Source organism: Archocentrus centrarchus, chromosome 5, assembly GCF_007364275.1.
Source record: "Archocentrus centrarchus isolate MPI-CPG fArcCen1 chromosome 5, fArcCen1, whole genome shotgun sequence".
In the NCBI taxonomy this organism is placed as follows: domain Eukaryota; kingdom Metazoa; phylum Chordata; class Actinopteri; order Cichliformes; family Cichlidae; genus Archocentrus; species Archocentrus centrarchus.
In genome coordinates, this window is record NC_044350.1 from 19,731,372 (window position 1) to 19,750,382 (window position 19,011).

The 19,011-nt window shown below is 37.5% G+C and overlaps 2 protein-coding genes across 5 annotated transcripts; both read left to right on the forward strand.

Annotated features, from left to right (window-relative positions):
* The first annotated feature begins 4,841 nt into the window (after nt 1-4,841).
* On the forward strand, nt 4,842-10,707 carry hyal2b (hyaluronidase 2b). 2 transcript variants are annotated; one of them, XM_030730482.1, is made up of 4 exons: nt 4,842-4,971; nt 6,255-7,234; nt 8,105-8,194; nt 8,281-10,707. In XM_030730482.1, exons 2-4 carry the CDS (start codon nt 6,278-6,280, stop codon nt 8,668-8,670), a joined length of 1,437 nt encoding a protein of 478 aa, XP_030586342.1. In that variant the 5' UTR covers nt 4,842-4,971; nt 6,255-6,277; the 3' UTR covers nt 8,671-10,707. The 2 variants fall into 2 exon arrangements, with proteins under 2 accessions (XP_030586342.1, XP_030586341.1); XM_030730481.1 differs by lacking the exon at nt 4,842-4,971 and adding an exon at nt 5,649-5,815.
* A 1,155-nt stretch (nt 10,708-11,862) lies between these two features.
* abhd14a (abhydrolase domain containing 14A) lies at nt 11,863-18,002 on the forward strand. 3 transcript variants are annotated; one of them, XM_030730097.1, is made up of 5 exons: nt 11,863-12,256; nt 12,948-13,228; nt 13,391-13,506; nt 15,085-15,320; nt 16,128-18,002. In XM_030730097.1, exons 2-5 carry the CDS (start codon nt 12,966-12,968, stop codon nt 16,308-16,310), a joined length of 798 nt encoding a protein of 265 aa, XP_030585957.1. In that variant the 5' UTR covers nt 11,863-12,256; nt 12,948-12,965; the 3' UTR covers nt 16,311-18,002. The 3 variants fall into 3 exon arrangements, with proteins under 3 accessions (XP_030585957.1, XP_030585958.1, XP_030585959.1); XM_030730098.1 differs by having other exon boundaries at nt 16,082-16,211; XM_030730099.1 differs by having other exon boundaries at nt 16,085-16,180.
* Nucleotides 18,003-19,011: the final 1,009 nt, after the last annotated feature.

Sequence of the window (19,011 nt, forward strand, 5' to 3'; positions counted from 1 at the left end):
TATGTTTGGAGTCTGGGAAGGGGTTAAAGCAGGGCTCTTCAACTCCAGGCCTCGAGAGCCCCTGTCCTGCAGGTTTTAGATGTGTTCCTGATCCAACACGCCTGAATCAGATGGCTGAATTACCTCCTCGGTATGCAGTCAAGTTCTCCAGAGTCCTGCTAATGACTTTTATATTTGACTCAGGTGTGTTGAAGCAGAGGCACATCTAAAACCTGCAGGACAGGGGCTCTCGAGGCCTGGAGTTGAAGAGCCCTGGGTTAAAGTCTCTGACATTTGTAATGTGGTTAGGTGTTGGAATTTAAACCTGTATGGGACTGGCATCAAATCATCTCACACTATTCAAGTGCCGTCTGGGAATGTGGACTCATAACTATAAAGCCATCAGTCTGGCCTTTGTGGACACCATATTATTACTGAGTTTAAATACATTTGATCACATTATGTTTTCTAAGGTTCTAAAATACTTCAAGTTTTGAGGATTAGCATTTTGGAGTACATTACTAAAATTTGCACTGATGTTGCTGATGAAACTAGTTTTTCCTGACTGTGCTATCCTGCCGGCTTCTGCAGTTTGGCTAAAGACTCAGTTTAAATGAAGATGAACTCAATCTTATATAACCTTTATTTTGCAAGCTCATCCAAGCTATTTGTCAAATAATCCTTCCTAAAAACAGTCACATTAGTCTTTTTTGACAGAGGTTTTAAACACTGGAAAGAGCTGAAGGAGCATCTGTATTTGAAACGTTGCTCTTTACCTCCACCTGCAATGAAATGAGCCACCTGCAGAGGAAATTGCTATGGCAAACCAGTGTTTGGAAGTGAAGTATGTATAAGAGCATCTGCTAATGAGTTATGGATGAAGTTAAGACAGCAGTAAAGGCTATCAATGCAGTCTCCATGAGAAAGGGTTTCCTACAAAGCTGTCTAATATTGCTCTTCTTAGGGGATAAAGAGTTGAGTGCCAAAATCCACTTCACTTTATTGCTTCTTTGAAGTAATTTTGTCTCTACACAAGTCTTTGAGCTTTCCCCCCTCTGGGAAAGTACTGTTTTCAGTCTGGGGGAGACATGCAATTACTTTTTTGTTGTTTGTTTTCTCATAGATGAACAAATATAAAAGGCCATGAGGTGAATTGCAGTCTCAGGATTAAGGAAATTGACTCAGTAAACCAGCCATCCTCTGGCTTTGCCGACACATCAGGCAACATTCATGCAGTAAGGTCAAAAGGATCAATATATATCTTATAAAAGGAATGTTTAAATTATCCCAGCTTCTAACAGATATATTTGACAGCCTTTTCTTAAATTGTAAATAATAGCAGTTAGTAACAAAATAATGGTATAATCAGCCAATAAAGGTCAATAATGTGGTTTGTCAATACAGCTCCTTAATGTGTTTTCTAGAAGAAAATATATAAGTAAATCAGTAACTTTTAGAAGTACATGGACTCCTTCTTAAAAAAGACAATTATTCAACAATAATCTGTGTGGTGGAGAGAGGACCCACATACAACAGGAAACAATCTGACAAGGACAAAAAGGGGGACGGGACTATATATACACTGTGGACTGATTAGTGACACAACACAAGGCAAGATAAAAAAAAGACAGGTCTAAGTAATGAATGCAATGAGACAAGTAGACTTACACTAAACATGACCCAGGCAGAGTGGAAGACAGAAGGAACAAACACATTTTCCACATTGTGATAAACACAATATGGAAAATTATAGACCCATTTCTCTTCCACAATTTTCAAAAATATTGGGAAAGTTTTTGTCAAACAGTTGGATTGTTTTTTGTAAAAAAAAAAATTGCTGTGTGAACAACAATATGGATTTAGAAAAAATTGGACCACTGCATATGCATGTGTTAGAGGAGATTAACTCTGTTCTTGACAATGTTGAATTTTATATATATATATAGATATATATATAGATAGATACTATTGATCATAAACAGTTACTGGAAAAGCTTGATAGGTGTGGGATTATAGGAACTGTTTATTCCTGGTTAAAAAGTTATTTGGAAAATTGTCAACAATGTGTTCAACTAGATAATATAGTTTCTGAATTTAAGACTATAAAGATGTGGAATACCACAAGTTCTGTGATTGTTCCAAAACTCTTTATTATCTTCATAAATGACATTTATAATATTTCAAATATATTTAGTTTTATTATTTTTGCACATGACATGACAATAGTTTCTCCTGGTAAAAATTTGAATGAACTTTTGGCATAAATAGAGGAGAAATTAAAGTTACTCAAAACTTGGTTTGATGTCAACAAATTGTCTCTTAATATATAAAAAAATTAATTCATGGTATTTGGAAATAAAAAAGAGGTACTTAAAGAGATAAAACTTAAAATCAGTGGTGTTGAAATTGTAAGAGTTTTTGATATAAAGTTCTTAAGGGTGGTAATTAACAGCAGGATATTAATTACATAAAGTTAAAAATCTCAAAGACACTTGGTATTTTGTATAAAGTTAAAGAATTGCTTGCGTATAATGCCTTATTTATAATATACTGCACACTGATACTTCCATATATGACTTATTGTGTAGAACTGTGGGGGTCCACTTTCAAAACTTTAGTTAATTATATAGTTTTATTACAAAAATGAGCTACAAACCTGATAAATAAGGCAGGCTATTATGAATGCACAAATTCATTATTTCTTAACTCTAATCTTATGAAATTTAAAGACATAGTTTATTATAAAATAATTCAAATAATATTTAATGCTAAAAGCATTAGACCCTGCCAGACTGTGTTCATAAAATATTTTGTACTTCAGCAAACTGAATACAATTTAAGAGATGAATGTAAGTTTATTGTACCTAAAGCCAGAAGAGGGTTCAAACAGAGATGCTTGTCTGTTCTTGGAGCTCAGTTGTGGAATAAAATTTGCCCAGACATGAAAACATGTAAATCATTATTTATTTTCAAAAAGAAAATCCTACAATATATTTTACAGAGTTATGTGATTGAATCAATATCAATATTTTTTCTTTTTGGGTGGGTGGGGGGGGGGGGGGTCGCAAAACTTTTTGTGTGTGTGTATTTTCTTTTCTTATATAAAAGGTAACTTGTAAATGGATGTAAATTTTGAGTTAGGCATATAAGCTTTTGCTTCTGCCTGTTTTGGTCTCACTTACTGATTGTCAGATGTGCATTTACGATGGATCATTCGTTTTTGTGTGACCGAAACAAAAACAAAAACTGAACTGAACATTGATGAGAAAGAAGGAACACAGGGAAATAATAGACTAGGAGAATAAAATCAGTATAGGAACCAAAAACTCTTCAAAAACTACACACTGAGGTGTCAATATAAAGTTCTTAGAGCAGTCATTGACTTAGAATATTAAAATTGTACTGGCTTGTCTAATTATTTATTAGTAATAAGACATGCAAAAACATAATTATGTGCTGGTAAAATTACAGTGAGATTTCCATGTTAGCTTTCAGAACATAGCAACGATGATGAGAGAGATGGAGAAGAGGACATACCAGAAGATAGATAGATAGATAGATAGATAGATAGATAGATAGATAGATAGATAGATAGATAGATAGATAGATAGATAGATAGATAGATAGATAGATAGATAGATAGATAGATAGATAGATAGATAGATAGATAGATAGATAGATAGATGGTATATAAAGTTAACCTTAAATGTAGACTGCACAGGTGACTTGTAAGAGCTTTACTTATACAATCACAAGTGTTGACATTAAATCCATGATGCATGGTAGCATCAAAGCTCTTTTAAATTTTAGTTGAGCTTTTGCACACCTACACTGATCTAACCTTTATTGGTGTGTTGAAAGCAAACATCCTACTCACTATTAAAAGAGTTGAAGACTAGCTTTGCTTTAGCTAATGAGGTTCCTAACAAATACAATAAACATTTCAGAAATCATAGTTTCTTGAATTGATTATAACTAGGAGTCTATGTCTGGATTCCAAGGTATCTGAGTCATGCCATGTACACAGCTATGCTGAAGAATGTTTTCAGTTTTAAGTACCTTCAGAGAGGAGCACCTCCTTTGGTTAGGGTTAGGGTTAGGGACTCATACAGATTGCATACATTTTGCTTAACATAGAGATCTCAGACTCATGTCCCCCACAGAGGACAAAAATGAATTGCTGGGTCTTAGGATGTTAAGCTGAAAAACATGTTTAAATCCAGCCTACAGTAGGAACCCACCAGTTACACTCATCTTATTAAATTAATAAGATGAGTGTCTCATGTGCCTATGAGTATCAAAAAGGGTCTATGAGTATCAAAGTAAAGTTATTAAATTACTGTGTCATTACTTATGATGATCCTGACAACATATCACAGCATCCTCACAATGGATTCTGTAGCCATTATAGCATAACACAGTGTGTTGATGTATTGATGTGGCCTACCCATGTAAAAAGGTTATACTTGATCCAGTAACCTGAGGACCATTGATGTAAGGCCTGGCAGCCAGAAATGCTGTTTCAGACGTGAATCTCTAAAACTATCACTAAAATCACTAAAACTACTTTAGTGATTTCAAAGTCTGAATCTGAATTTACTGCTGGTTAACCTGATGCAAAATCTCATGACATTAGAACCAGGTACTTTAAACAGCATATTTATGAATTAGCACTAAATCAGGAAAACAAACAAACAAATAACCAGGCAACGTAGCTGCCCTGTGTAACTACCACTCTTCAAAATTAAGAGCAGGTAATAATATAAAGTGAGGATTTTGTAATTTTGTGGTTAAGAGGCGGGGTTTCCTGGATATTTAAATAGCAATGAACAACTGCTTTTGTGTGCTCTGTTAAAGGGATCTCTTGACTGAACTCTGTAGGCTGTTAGCACAGAGCATAAGAAGGACTGAGGTCTATTCATTCTTAACAAGTGAACAGCTTAATTGATCTACTTTCATTTGGAGATTACAGAGTAAAAGAAAAGGCTGCTGGTAAGACGCATAATTGGTACTCATCTTTAAATTACAGTTTAAAAAACAAATTCTAAGTTATTAAGCAAATGTATGTGTGTGTGTCTTAAGTTGTGTCTATCTAAATTGCCTAATAATTCAAATCAGCCTCACTGTAAAGGTTGCAGAATAAACCGATTGTTTAAACTTGTTTAAACTTGAGAGGTCAGCATGTCAGAAATCTACTGTGACCTGAAAATCATTTAAGGCAGTTAGATTTAAATACCCTATACCATAAATGTTGGAGTGCTTTAAGCAAAAAAAAAAAAAAAAAAAAAAAGGATGATTATTCTGTTTTACTACAAAAGACCTTTACATCTAGATAACTAGAAAATCTAAAGTAGGAGCAAAACATCATTTTAATATAAGATTCTCTTTTATCAATGAAACTTACTTCGGGGCACAACTCGAGGAACAGACCAACTTGATCTTAAGTCCAGCGGAGGGGGGCAGTTTGCACTGGGATGTAAATTTACCCTCAAATTCAAGCCATGCGAAGCTGTGATCGTGGTTAACTGATTTTGCATTAAAGCAATGTAAAATAAAAGCCACACTGTTATCAGATAAAAGGAAAAATGCGGATAGAATATGCCTTTCATTAATTGAAAACCCCCGTACACAGGGAGTAAATGCAGCGAACTGTTGTTGCTCAACTCACCGCTCCTGCCATGACTTGTGTTAGTCTGAGAGGATTGATTTATTAGTCGTCGATATGGATTGAAAAGAGTGTGGCTGTTATTTTTCACATGGCAGGGCAGTGGAAAAGTAACTTACCCGACGATTACAGGAATGGAATAAACTTAAGTCCTCGGCTTCAGCGAAACAGGTTAGAATGGGTAGGAAAAAGAAAACCGTTAGCTAACTTAGCACGATGGTACGTTTCAATGAAACTTTGAGCTAATGGCGAAGTAACATTCACTTTGTGCTACAGGCGAAAAGTAGTCCGACAGAAAAGCAGCTGAATGTTAGCTAAATGTTTTTTTTTCAGCGTTACATTTTGGTTTAACCAGCATTTAGCTGTCCTCCCACAACAATTTTCAAAGTAAAGGTAACGTCTGTCAGAGAGCTAGTTGACATTTTTTTGGTATTATTTGGAAATACAAATGAGTAATGTAGCAGTAGTTCACAGAAACCTGATCTGCCTTTGATGTAATGTTGCTTTGCTTGCAAACGATTTCCTGTGATGAAATATCTCATTTTAGGAAGCTGGAACTGTTTCGTTTTGTTTTTGGCTGAATTTAACAAAACTGCTTTGTCTTTCATAGACAAAGAGGATTGAAGGTGAGCTATGACCATGGAGGCTGCATTTCACCCTCTCTTCACCACAACTGGCCATCTGCCCTGGTTGCTTCTGACTCTGTTTACATCGTGGACAGCCTATTGTTCTGCAGATATAAAGCAGACAAGAAAACCATTATATACCCAGAAGCCAGTTCTTCTTGCCTGGAATGCCCCAACACAGGAGTGTGCACCACGATATAAAGTAGCCTTATCTTTGAGCCAGTTTGATGTTGTAGCAACCCCCAATGAGGGCTTTGTGGGACAGAATCTCACAATCTTCTATAAGGAACGTCTTGGGTTATATCCCTATTATAAGCATGATGGCAGTGCAGTTAATGGAGGCCTTCCACAGCTTGTCAGCCTCACCGAGCACTCAAAAAAGATGCCTGGAGGTCTTGAAAAATATATAAAAGCACCAGGGGCAAAGGGTTTGGCTGTTATTGACTGGGAGGAGTGGCGCCCTTTGTGGATCAGAAATTGGGATGCTAAAATTATCTATCGAAATAAGTCCTATGAAATGGTAGCCAAAAAGAACCCTAAGTGGACCTCAAAACAAGTGGAGAAAGTTGCAGAACAAGAATTTGAACTTTCAGCTCGAAGATTTATGTTGGAGACTTTGAAACTGGCCAAGAACATGAGGCCCAATCAGCTGTGGGGCTTCTACCTGTTTCCAGATTGTTACAACCATGGCTACAAGAGTAGCCTGCGAAACTACACAGGCCAATGTCCTCCTGTAGAGGTGGACCGCAATAATCAGCTCAGCTGGTTGTGGATGGAATGTACAGCACTTTTCCCCTCAGTATACATGGAATCTGTACTACGCTCAACAAGCCAGGGGCGCCTTTTTGTCCGAAACAGGGTGAAAGAGGCGATGCGCCTGGCATCTGTTGGGGATGGATTAGCACGTCCTGTTTTTGTTTACACCCGACCTACTTATATCAGTCAGACGACTCTCCTAACTGAGGTTAGTTATTGAGAGCATCAGTTCATCTAAGAGGATTTTACTTTGATTAACTGTTGTGTCGGAAGTTATTTTGTCAATACAAATGTAACATTTTATTCCTTTACATTAAAAAACAAAACACAAAATAGCACAAGAAAACTCAATCTCAGAATCCTATCTGATAAACCAAAATACACTTTATTATTAGTTAAACTAAAAGTTTACAGTTTGTTTCTCAGACACCCCAGTCTGTTGTCCTTCAGCACAAACCTCTTTAGATTATTACAACTCAAGTTTAATGTCCTTGTTGGAGTTATTATCCAAATGTCCTGAATTCTGAGAAATAAATACAGAAAAAACAAAAATTCCAGATACCTAATTATAAAAGACATTTTTTTGTAAACTCGATGATTGTAATCTATTTTTCCTTCTTCAAATCACTGCTCAATTCTTTTTTATTCTTTATAGAAGTGCTGGAATGTGAGTAGATTTCCAGTGTTTAGATACCACATTTCTAACTACAGTAATAAAAAAGGAATATTCCAGCTCTCTGGACACATCACTGTATACTGTAACTTTAAAAACCCAGATTGAAAGACTCCCATTCAATTTTATGTATGTCAAACACCAACGAGAGCAGCAAACTGACTCCTGCATCTTACTTTGAGTGACTGATTTAAAATGTGAAGCACTTTTTAGTTACTTACACCTTCCAGCTACAACTGATGGGCGATCTCATTAAACTGGAAACTAGATACTAATATTGGATATGAAATGTGTGTATATTTGTCTCTGTTGTTAAAGCACAGTGTAGTGTACAACTTCACTGGAACTGTAATGTGTTGTCATTTTCTGTGGCACAGCCCTGAACTGTTTGTCAACTTTCTTTAGACAGATTTGGTCTCCACAATAGGTGAGAGTGTTGCACTTGGAGCTGCAGGCGTAATCTTCTGGGGGGACACCTCCTATGCAAGCAGCAGTGTAAGAACTGTATTTTCTTTGCTTCTTCACTGCTGAACTGCTTGGTGTTTAGTGTCCGGGGTTAACTTTTCTTTATTGTCTTCCAGGCTAACTGCTCCACCATAAATGAGTATCTTTTGGGACCGCTGGGCCGGTACCTGCTCAATGTGTCTACAGCAGCAGAGCAGTGCAGCCAGGTGGTATGTAAATTCAATGGCCGCTGTCTTCGCAGAGTACCGGACAGCGATGTATATCTGCATCTCAGCCCCTCAACACACAAGATAACTAATCAGAGTGGCCAGCTCAAGGTTACAGGAGCGCTCAGCCAAGCTGAAGTGGATTTTTTCCACAAGCACTTCCAGTGCCAATGCTACAGTGGGTACAGCGGTGATGACTGTGCTCTGAAAGAAAAAGGGCAGAATAGAGCCTCCTCTGTATTAGGGACTTGGCCTCTTTGCCTTTTTCTCCCACTCGGACTGCTTACTCTACTACACTGAGGAAACTAAGAAGCCCAAACTATTTACTACTTCTGCCAGCCCGGAGGTGGACAGTTTAGACTTTTTAACATAAAGGTCGAAATTATGTTGATGCATTGACAGTAGCAAGTAGTCAGTCCTGGAATCAGAAACCTCCCAAAGCCGCAGGTGGTTTTTGTCGAGGCATGCAGACTCATGGGATAGCAATATTTGTGGGTGACAAGCTGTAGTATGAAATTGCTAACTTCCAAATAACAGGCTGGAGTTAATGTCCTACCACCAAGATTTGACCAGCCATTAACTTGTAGGAAATCATGTCTAAAATCAGTTTTTTATTAAAGGTATCTGCTATGCTCCATACACACCCTGACCTCCAGATAAGTAGATGTTGCACAGCTTTACAGGACCATAGTGTAATTGTTGGGCTGTGTCCACAGTGAAAAGAAGCCAAAACGTTTTTGTTTTTTGTTTTTTTTAATGCATTTTTTTATGATGGGTACAACATGAGAACAATACATGGCTTAGAGTAGAAAAATTGGATAAAAGGGAACAGACGCACACATATTTACAGTTTGTTGGTGCTTCACAACAACGTTATTTTATATTATAGTATGGATATCGAGCTTTTAAGTGTCTTATGAATTAAATACAAACCATTTATAATGTCTAAATGTTATAACGATTACAAATCTCTAGTTATCTTTTGCTAATAGAAACAACAAGGCCGGACCTGCCCATTTTTAGTTTAATATTGTGTCTTAACAGGGCTACAACCAGCTCTCTTTTGCAGTTGCCTTTGTTTGCAGAAGTCTTTATGTCCTTGCTTTATATTCAAATGAGCGTATGACCAGAACAGTGCAGACCAAATAGACATGCTGCATGGTATCCTCTAACTTAAATGGATATCACTGTGAAAACAAGTCATGTAACCATTAGGAAATATATCAGATGGGTGGATTATCACTGGGAATTTAAACACAACTATTCACTGTAACCTAACAAGCAAAAGATCCCTGGTTCGATCCTGGGAGGAGAAACTAGTAGTCTGTGTGCAACCCCTTGTGAATAAGGGAGCAGCTGAAAGTCTGGTGTAACTGATTATAGCCAATTTCAGCTTTTTCCTGAAGTACTGGAATAGGCTATATGCTGGCTCCATTTATAACCAAATGTACAGGATCATTTTGAAATTGTTTGTGATTGCTAAACACCTTGAATATTAGGTGACTGAACAAACATGTATATCAGCCTCAGAAAACCAATGTTTATGAGGCTTAGCTTGATTTGCTTGCACTGCGGCTTGTGTCAAGGATCCTGCCAGTGATTCAAACTAGCTGAGCAGTTTCATATTTATACTGTAAGTTCTAATTTCAGTAACTAAAATGAGTTATGATAGAAGCTGGCAGGTGGTTTTTCACAAACGGTAGTGTCAGAATTGCACAGACTGTTGAATTGTGTTGTTACATGTATGTATATTGCAAATGTCTTAAAATTCTGCACTTTCATGTAGAGGTGGATTGGTCGTCATTACATGTTGTGAGGTGTGAAACTGAATGAATACTGTCGGTGCATGGCAGTATTATAGTGGCTTTTCCCATATAATGTGTCATATTAGAGATACTGTTTCACTGTGAATCTTGTCGAAAATGCAAGGGTTGCCTCTATTGTTGTTATACCTCTCTGCCTCGGCTTTCATCTCAGTTATTTTTTAAGAAGTATTCAAATTTTTAAAGTCTCTTTTTTTTTTTTTTTTTTTTTAAATATGCATATTCTTTTAGAGCAAATGTTTCTTAGTTACACAAAAATAAAACAAAGATCTTACACAGTAACACTTGATTAGCTGGTCTACAATGAGAAGAATACTTTTTACCTATTTAACACACATTTTGTGATTCTGTTATTAGTAATTACATTCAATATTAAGATATAAATAATGTAATCAAAATATACTGGTTATTGTTTCAAAGAAAATTAACAAAATCAAAGTGTGCTGTATCTAAAACATTTCATATTCATCTTTTGCATTGAGGAATTACATTATTAAAAATATTTTTTATGTGATTTTTGCCTGTCTGTTATTTTCTTAGCTCTGCTTATGCTCTGCTTCGGGGACATCCTCAGGGCACAGTCATGTGAAAAAAAAGAGTTTTCACAGGACTGCAGCTTTTAGAGCAACCTTTAGCAGCAATAACTTGAAGTAATGATTATCTGTCTCATATTGTTGTGGGTGAATTTTGGCCCACTCTTCTTTACATTGTTGAGTTAAGTTTATTGAGGTGTGTGGTCATTTAATCAGGCTGCATTCTGGGCTTTGGGTCTTTGCAGCACCTTGATTCTTCTCTTTTTCAGCCATTCTGTTTGAGATTTGTTAATGTTCAGTTTTTTTCTAATGTTGCTGTCATGAACTTTTAACATTTAACATACTAAGTGAGGCCTGTCGAGTCTGAGGTGTAGATTTTTTTTTTCTTTTTTTTTTTTTTTTTGCAGTTTCTCTGAGCATTACACATCCTAACCAGGGGGTGGATTTGCTTGGATGTCCACACCTGGGAAGATTTTTGGCATTGGATAAACACACACCCAAATGCTCCAGTACACCAAAACTGCTTTTATAGTGGTGCTCGCGCTTGCTGATGATCAGCTTGATTAGCTGCTTCACACACTTGTAATTGCTATGGAAGCAGTAAGGGTGTGTTTAGTTTTTTTAAAAAAAATAAAAAATTTTGTATGACTATATGCTCACAGCCAGAGTCAGCTTTTATTTTTTTAATTATTTCATATTTTACTTACATTTATAGTTGGTTTACTAATATTGTATTTTGTTGTTAGTAAAATATACTGAGCTTGTTTTCATTTACTTTTTTTGTATTTTTAACCTTTGTTTTGAGAATTATATTCTACTTCTATACCAACCTATTTTGTTATAGGTTGTTTTTCCAGCTAATGGAATAAATGAAGAATACTTAAAACCTAAAATCCTAGTTTGTTTTATCACCGCTAAGCACAAATCTGTCTTTTAAAATCAGATCTGAATGTATCGAAATTTATTTTAATAGTATTAAACAAAAACAAAAAAAAGGCGGAGCTGCAAACTTTGTTTTTCTAAAAGCACACCAAACTTCCAGAGCCAGTTTAACTAAAACAAAAATATTTTCTCCACACTAAAACTTGTTTTTCGTGAAGAAACTTTCAACAGGAAGTGCTGTGGCGATTAGTGTTATGTGCAGCTCTTAAAATGCTCCGACGAGAAGTAGTCGGTTTAAATCGTGCTAGATTTAATCTATATCAGACAAATATTCTCTAAAATGCGTTCGCGTCCATGTCTTTCTCGTCTGTCGGTTAATATTTAGTCTACTTTGAGTTTATTGGCAACCATTCATTCAGTGTCCGGGTAATTTGTTTTACTTTGCTAGAAGAATAAATATTTGTAGCTGTCTTTCAAGTACAATTTCTCACTTTGAAAAGCTAGACTAGCCATCCAAACGAGCATCGAACCGAAGCCTTTCAGCAACGTTTCCCATCGCTGGCAGCCAGCAACGCTGGAGACATGACGATAGAGAAGAAAGCCTCGCCCCTCAGTTACTGAACACGTTTAACTGTCTCGTCTGTGTCGGTATGTTGCTGTATAATGCAGGTTGCCTCCTGCAGTGTCCCATTGTGCAAGTTTAGCTAGTACCAGACACAATTAGCTGCTGCTAGCTGTCATTTTTATTTGGCTAAATTATATTGACCGTCTTACAGTTTTGCGCTGCAGCACCAAATTTTGTGTGTGTGTGCATTTATTCTATTACCATGCAAAGCCACCCCTCCTAAAATATACGTGCCCAGTTAAGACTTATTAAGCACATTTAGAGTGCAGTCTCTGGTGCAGGGATTATTCATCTGAGATCGTCTCAGCTTGGATTTAATGATTGTTTGCAAAGGACCTCACCATCAACCCTTAAATTTTAATGTCCACCTAATTAAATATAGAACTGCTTGGCACTTCTTTGTGGTAGCTTAGTCTTCAAAATTTTATCAGTCAGCTCAATTTATTACATGATGAAGCAACATCATTCTGCAGGAACCCCTGTTCTCCTTCCTCATATTTCATCAGTGCAGCTGTATTTACTCTCACATCAATGCAGTGTGACAGTCTCTAAAAATACAGTTTAAGTGTGCATTTAGTAACCATAGATTGTAGAAGCAAAACATGGGTTTGGCTATTATGTCCATCTATCCATCTGTACAGTGCCAGACAAGTAGTAGTACTGTGTGAACTGGAACAATATGAAGGGCAATTTACTGTCTACCACTTTTTCCAGATCATCCATCTTGTTGAAATGAATTTCTTGCGTAATCGTCTTGTTGTTCTGGGCCTGGTGTTGTTGGCCACGTTACTGCTGTACCTGCTGCTGCCATCCATTCGCCAGGGCAGCATGGAACCGTCCCTTGATGCTCAAAAAATGGGGCTGATGGCCACCCCTCCTCCTGCTCTTCCGACCATCAATGTGTCTATTCGCACCGGACAGCTGCCCGGTGACCCTCCGCTGTTCTTCCGAGAGGCTTTGCCGGTGGATGGAGCTGGACGGCAGATACTGCCAAGGTGAGCTGGTGGCATATCTGAGGACATAACATGCTTTGTGGCTTTTAATTAATAGTAACACAATTTACAAGGTGAGTTAAGAAACCAGATGGCAGTGATTGTCACAGGATGGGCCTGTGCATGATCTAAAATCCTGGGTAACACACCTGCGTGTTTCTGCAGGCTGCAAGTTGTCCTTCTGCATGGTCAGGCCTTCACATCCAAAACCTGGGAAGAACTTGGTACCATGGCCCTACTGGCAACAAACGGATATCAGGCCTTAGCGATGGACCTACCAGGTAGAACTTAAGTCTTATCATATTTCGTAAGCACTAAGGTAAATGTCAGTAGTAATGAAACTGTGTGTGTGTCTGTGTGTGTGTGTGTGTGTGTGTGTGTATATATATATATATATATATACACACACATAAATTTATAGTAAACAGTAGGTTCTGCAGTTCTGTCATTCAGAGAGTAACAGTTTTGTATCTGTTTAATGGTTCAGCTGGTTTGGCAAGCTTCAGTTTGATGAGATGATAGCGCACTCTTGTGGCTGAAAATATTTTACCTGCATAATATGAATGCGGATCATGGAGTTCACGTCAGCCTACATTATCATATTCATATATGAACGTGGATGTTTGATTACTGACTTTGCGTAATGTTATGTTGATTGTTGTTCCTCATTTTGTTATTGTGGATGTTGTGGTGTGGACAAAAGGCTTATATCTGGGTTGATATAAGCCTTACTTGGAGTTTGATAACTACATGTTTTTTTCCAGCATGGCTCGAATTCAGGATGAGCTGAGGAGAGGTCTGAGCAACCAGATTAACTAGAAATATCCATCCATCCATCCATCCATTTTCTTCCGCTTATCCGGGGCCGGGTCGCGGGGGCAGAAGCCTAAGCAGAGAAGCCCAGGCTTCCCTCTCCCCAGCCACCTCCTCCAGCTCATCCGGAGGGACCCCAAGGCGTTCCCAGGCCAGCCGAGATACATAATCTCTCCAGCGTGTCCTGGGTCTACCACGGGGCCTCTTCCCGGTGGGACATGCCCGGAACACCTCACCCAGGAGGCGGCCAGGAGGCATCCTAATCAGATGCCCGAGCCACCTCAACTGGCTCCTTTCGATGTGGAGGAGCAGCGGCTCTACTCTGAGCCCCTCCCGGATGGCCGCACTCCTCACCTTATCTCTAAGGGAAAGGCCAGCCACCCTTCGAAGGAAACTCATTTCTGCCGCTTGTATTCGCGATCTTATTCTTTCGGTCACTACCCAAAGCTCGTGACCATAGGTGAGGGTAGGAACGTAGATCGACCGGTAAATCGAGAGCTTCGCTTTTACGCTAAGCTCCCTCTTCACCACGACGGACCGGTGCAGCGTCCGCATCACTGCAGACATAACTAGAAATATCTGAAGACAAATGTGAATGCTGTCAAATTTCTGAAAATCTGGTTTATATATATGTATGTATATATATAAGATAAGATAAGATAGTGTTTATTTGTCACATGCACAGTTATACACAGTACAATGCACAGTGAAATGTATTTTGTACCTGCAACCATATATACACACACATATAAATAAGAAGAATAAAAATAAAAAAGTAATTCACACTATACACTATACTCTATATACTATACACTATACACACTTTTTAAATTATAATATTTACATTGTGCAATAATGGTCCAGTTAGGGCTCAGAGTTGAGCAGACGGATGGCTTGTGGGTAAAAACTCTTCTTCAACCTTTTATATATATATATATATATATACATATATATATATATATATTTTTTTTTTTTTAATTGGTCTTGTGGTTTAAAACAATACCAGTTTTGTAGTTAAGCTTATTATTAAGTCCCTTTCCTTTCAGGCTATGGAAAATCACCAGACTCGGAATCTCTGAAGACTGACCAGAGTCGAGTTGACCTCCTTTCGAGGTTTATGGAGTCTTTGGGTGTGAGGGCAGCTGTGCTTTTGAGCCCATCAATGAGTGGACATTACTCCCTCCCCTTTCTCATGAAGAACAGTGCTCAGCTACATGGCTTTATTCCTGTAGCGCCAGTTGGCACCCGGAGTTACTCTCCACAGCAATACCAAAATATTCAGGTGAGAGAGGCATAAATAATGGTGATATTGCTGAAATCATTACAGCAGACATTATGAAGTAGTACAAGCCTCACAGGCTTTTCTTGAGGTAAAGGAGAAGATTTTTTTAGTACTGAAAGCTTTAGGTCTTCATTTGTAGTCCAAAAGCAAAAGAAGGGCTGCATTACCTAAAAAAGCACGACTGTTGTCTGATCTTTGAATTTTTTTATTTTTTTAAATTAGCCTTTGTAAACAATGACTTGAGGATGCAACAGGAAGTAACAGCTCAGAAATCCACTAGCTACACTGAAAACCTGGAAAATGCCCTCCAGGATTGAATAGTGGTTAGCTTTTCATTGTAATGTGGAATTTGCTTGCCATTTTAATTAACTACAAAATAATATGCACCGTACAGGAATTATAACCTGAATAATAACATTTATAAATCTAAACTTTGTAACAGGAAGTAGAGCAAGTTTATTGTAGTCATCGTCCCAGCTGATTAAGTATTTGGTGTTCCATATTTTAAAAGCTGCTCTTAATCAAAAAATGGAACTATGGAAAGAAATAATTAATAGATTTTTTTCAACCACATTTTTAAAGATGCAGTTACAGTTGTATTTAAAATGTGTGAGATAGATATTTAAGAGATATAATAGATATGTAAGAGCCTCTCATAAGTCAGCCAGTTATAGTAGACCTACCCCACAAATGTGGCAGAAAACTCTGTTTATCTATATTGCTCTTTGTTGACACTGTTGTATTTTTTTTTTATGTTGTAGCAGAGGGGTCTTCTTCTTTGACTTCTCAGTCCTGTGTGCTTTTCAGACTCCCACTCTGATTGTGTTTGGAGCCTTGGATACAAATCTGGGTGCCCAATCCCACAAGAACCTCATGCAACTTCCAAATCACTTTGTGCTGAAGTTGGAAGGCGCGCGCCATGCCTGCTACATGGACAAACCCAGAGAATTTCACCAAGGATTGATCGAATTCCTCAGCAAACTGAAATGAGTGGAGAAATAGAAGGTATAAAGATGGGTTAAAAAAAAAAAAAAAAAGGAAACAGAATACCTGGGTTGGGATGGAATAGTCAGTTTTGTTTTGAGTGCATGACCTGAAGTATATCAGGCTCTGGTTGAAATCTACACACTAAAGAAATGTGCTTCAGTGCTTCCTTTATTACCTTCTTTAGCAGAGGATACACTGGACCATACTTTATGAAAGGGCAGGAGGTTAGGCCAAGCCACAGTTCAAAGCGACACATCATCCAACCTTTCATGAAAACTGAGAAGTGATGCAGGTTGTGTAAATAATTCAATTTCAATTCCAGTAGTTTCCATGTCGTGCCACAACCTGCTGACATGTTTTAAACCTTCAGTTACAGACTATGATGAACCCACAGGTGAACTATGAACACTAGGCTGCTGTAATAAAATCTGTTTCTTATGATGTTGTTACCCTGTATGAAGAATGTAAATTTATTTAAAGATATGAGCTATATCAAAAGTGATGGTCAAAGTGAAGGATTGCCCTTTAGGGTGATCATTATTTAATGTTACTTTAGTCACAGGAAGCCTTCATAAAGGCAGGACTTGCACTGGATCAGCTCTCCACCAGGAAAATAAAACGAGTGGACAGGAGGAGCTGCTAATTTCAATGTAACAAGTATTTAATTTCACTTTATAAATATATTCCACTTAAAGAAAATCCGGTCTATCTTCAAAACATGACAGTTTCATGGCAGAAGCATTTCAGCAGCATCCGCTGTGACATTTCTGAGTTTTCTAAGTGCAGCCGAGTCCTCTACATCTTTCCTTTACCTCTTGACTTTTTCCACTAAAGTCAAAGAATAGTGATTAGGAAAAGATGGGAAGTCAGTTTTTTTTTTTTCTAGACGATTCAACTGTAACCATATCTGCTGGAAAAAAGCTAAGGTGTACTGTGGTGACTTAAATCAGCTGAATTCTTATTTCTGCCCAAAAAGGATCTCTGGCATAGGAGAAGCGTTGGGAAATCCCTCCATCTGTCCATTTTCTTAACTGCTTATTCAGTTCAGGGTTACAGGGGTGCTGGAGCCTGTCCGAGCTTTCACAGGGCTCGAAGCAAAGGTACACTCTGGACAGGTCGCCACTCTATGGCTTAGAAAATGGTGTTCAAATTTTACATTTAACAACTTAGTATTACAGATATTGCTGTGATGAATGCATTATTTTTCAGAATTTCATTGTCACCTAAAAATATGAGACTAGTTCAACTTGTTAAAAAAAAAAAAAAAGAGTCAAGCTTGTATAGTGGTGAGTTTTGTTTCTTGTTTTTTCTCATCGCTTGTTGCATGTAAAGATATTTAATGTGGTTGCATAACTGTTGCCATTTTTGTGGGTGACATATAGGCTACTGTAAATAGGCAAATGTTGCTTCTACATGTGTTTGAAAGCTTCTGTTAGTTTCATGTTTAACAAACAGCATTTCAGTAAATGTCTGGTAAACATTCTGGCTTCCATTAAACATAAGCTGTGCTACACAAAAGCAGACAGACCTGATGCCTAATGTGATTGGGGGGGTGTAAAAACAAGTGTTATAAATGAAAAAATAATTTTAAAAGCAACTCGTATTATGTAGTACTGAAATTGTATGTAATATATTTTCAATGACTTTGGACAATCATGCCAAAATGAAAGATATGTGCACTGCTTAAAATAAAAACAAAACACAAAAAAAGTGTGCTTTGTATATTTGATTTTACACACTGGCATATTGAGAATGAACAAACTCTATGGAACTGACCTTATGTATTTGTATGACTTGTTTTGCAAAAGCTTTTTCTATATAATGCAGGCAGCCTCATTCATTTTTTCTCAAATATTTTTTAAGGGCACTAGTTTGACCCATTAAAAAATTAATTAGGCAATGCTCGACTTTTCTGAGCATTTTCATTTATTCCAGCGCTCTTATTAAGTCATTCACATGGGTCTTTTTCATGTTTACACATGAATAATTACTAAGTAACTCATTAATGGTTCTAACTATTATATAACTTTTGATACCGTTACTTTTTTCTAAATTTTGAATGGAGGGGTAATATTGCTACATTTACCTAAGTAGGGGATCTGAATGTTCACCACAGGTGATGGCAAGTAGCTGTTTGTCTTTTGTATTTAGTCCCCAAATTAAGCTGAAATATGTGAATCAGAGGGAGTCAGGTGGAATGGTGAAGTTGCAAAGGGAGTAGGGTGGATGAGTTATAAATACATACCTGGGGTAAACCATCCAAATCAATGGACAGTGCACATTAGGGGTGAAGAAGAGTGCAGGCAGGGTGGAGATGAGTGTCAGGGGTGATTTGTGACAGAAGGATAGCAGCAAGAGTGAAAGGAAAGGTTTACAACATGGCAGTAAGACCTGCTATGATGTTTGATTTGAAGACAGTGATACTGACAAAAAGACAGGAGGCCAAGCTGAAGGTGGCAGAGACGTGGATGTTAAGATTTACATTGGGAGTGACCAGGATGGACAGGATTAAAAATGCGTAACTGTCCAGTTGCTCACCAATCAGCCTGATAGACCCTTTCATGATTTCAGTTATGGTGTTAGTTTCAGTGTCTTGTCTTTATAGATAAATAGCCAAACCATAAATGAAGGAAAAACAGACGGAACAATAATGTGATAAAATAATCTCATTGTCAATGTGCAAGTAAGACAGCACAAAATAGTG

What these genes read in the sequence shown, in the direction of transcription:
- hyal2b (XM_030730482.1), top strand. Translation starts at nt 6,278, where the DNA reads ATGACCATGGAGGCTGCATTTCACCCTCTCTTCACCACAACTGGCCAT. An exon ending in AGACGACTCTCCTAACTGAG is followed by an intron (nt 7,235 to 8,104) that starts GTTAGTTATTGA and finishes AACTTTCTTTAG; the next exon opens with ACAGATTTGGTCTCCACAAT. An exon ending in CCTCCTATGCAAGCAGCAGT is followed by an intron (nt 8,195 to 8,280) that starts GTAAGAACTGTA and finishes ATTGTCTTCCAG; the next exon opens with GCTAACTGCTCCACCATAAA.
- abhd14a (XM_030730097.1), top strand. Translation starts at nt 12,966, where the DNA reads ATGAATTTCTTGCGTAATCGTCTTGTTGTTCTGGGCCTGGTGTTGTTG. An exon ending in CTTAGCGATGGACCTACCAG is followed by an intron (nt 13,507 to 15,084) that starts GTAGAACTTAAG and finishes CTTTCCTTTCAG; the next exon opens with GCTATGGAAAATCACCAGAC. An exon ending in AGCAATACCAAAATATTCAG is followed by an intron (nt 15,321 to 16,127) that starts GTGAGAGAGGCA and finishes TGTGCTTTTCAG; the next exon opens with ACTCCCACTCTGATTGTGTT.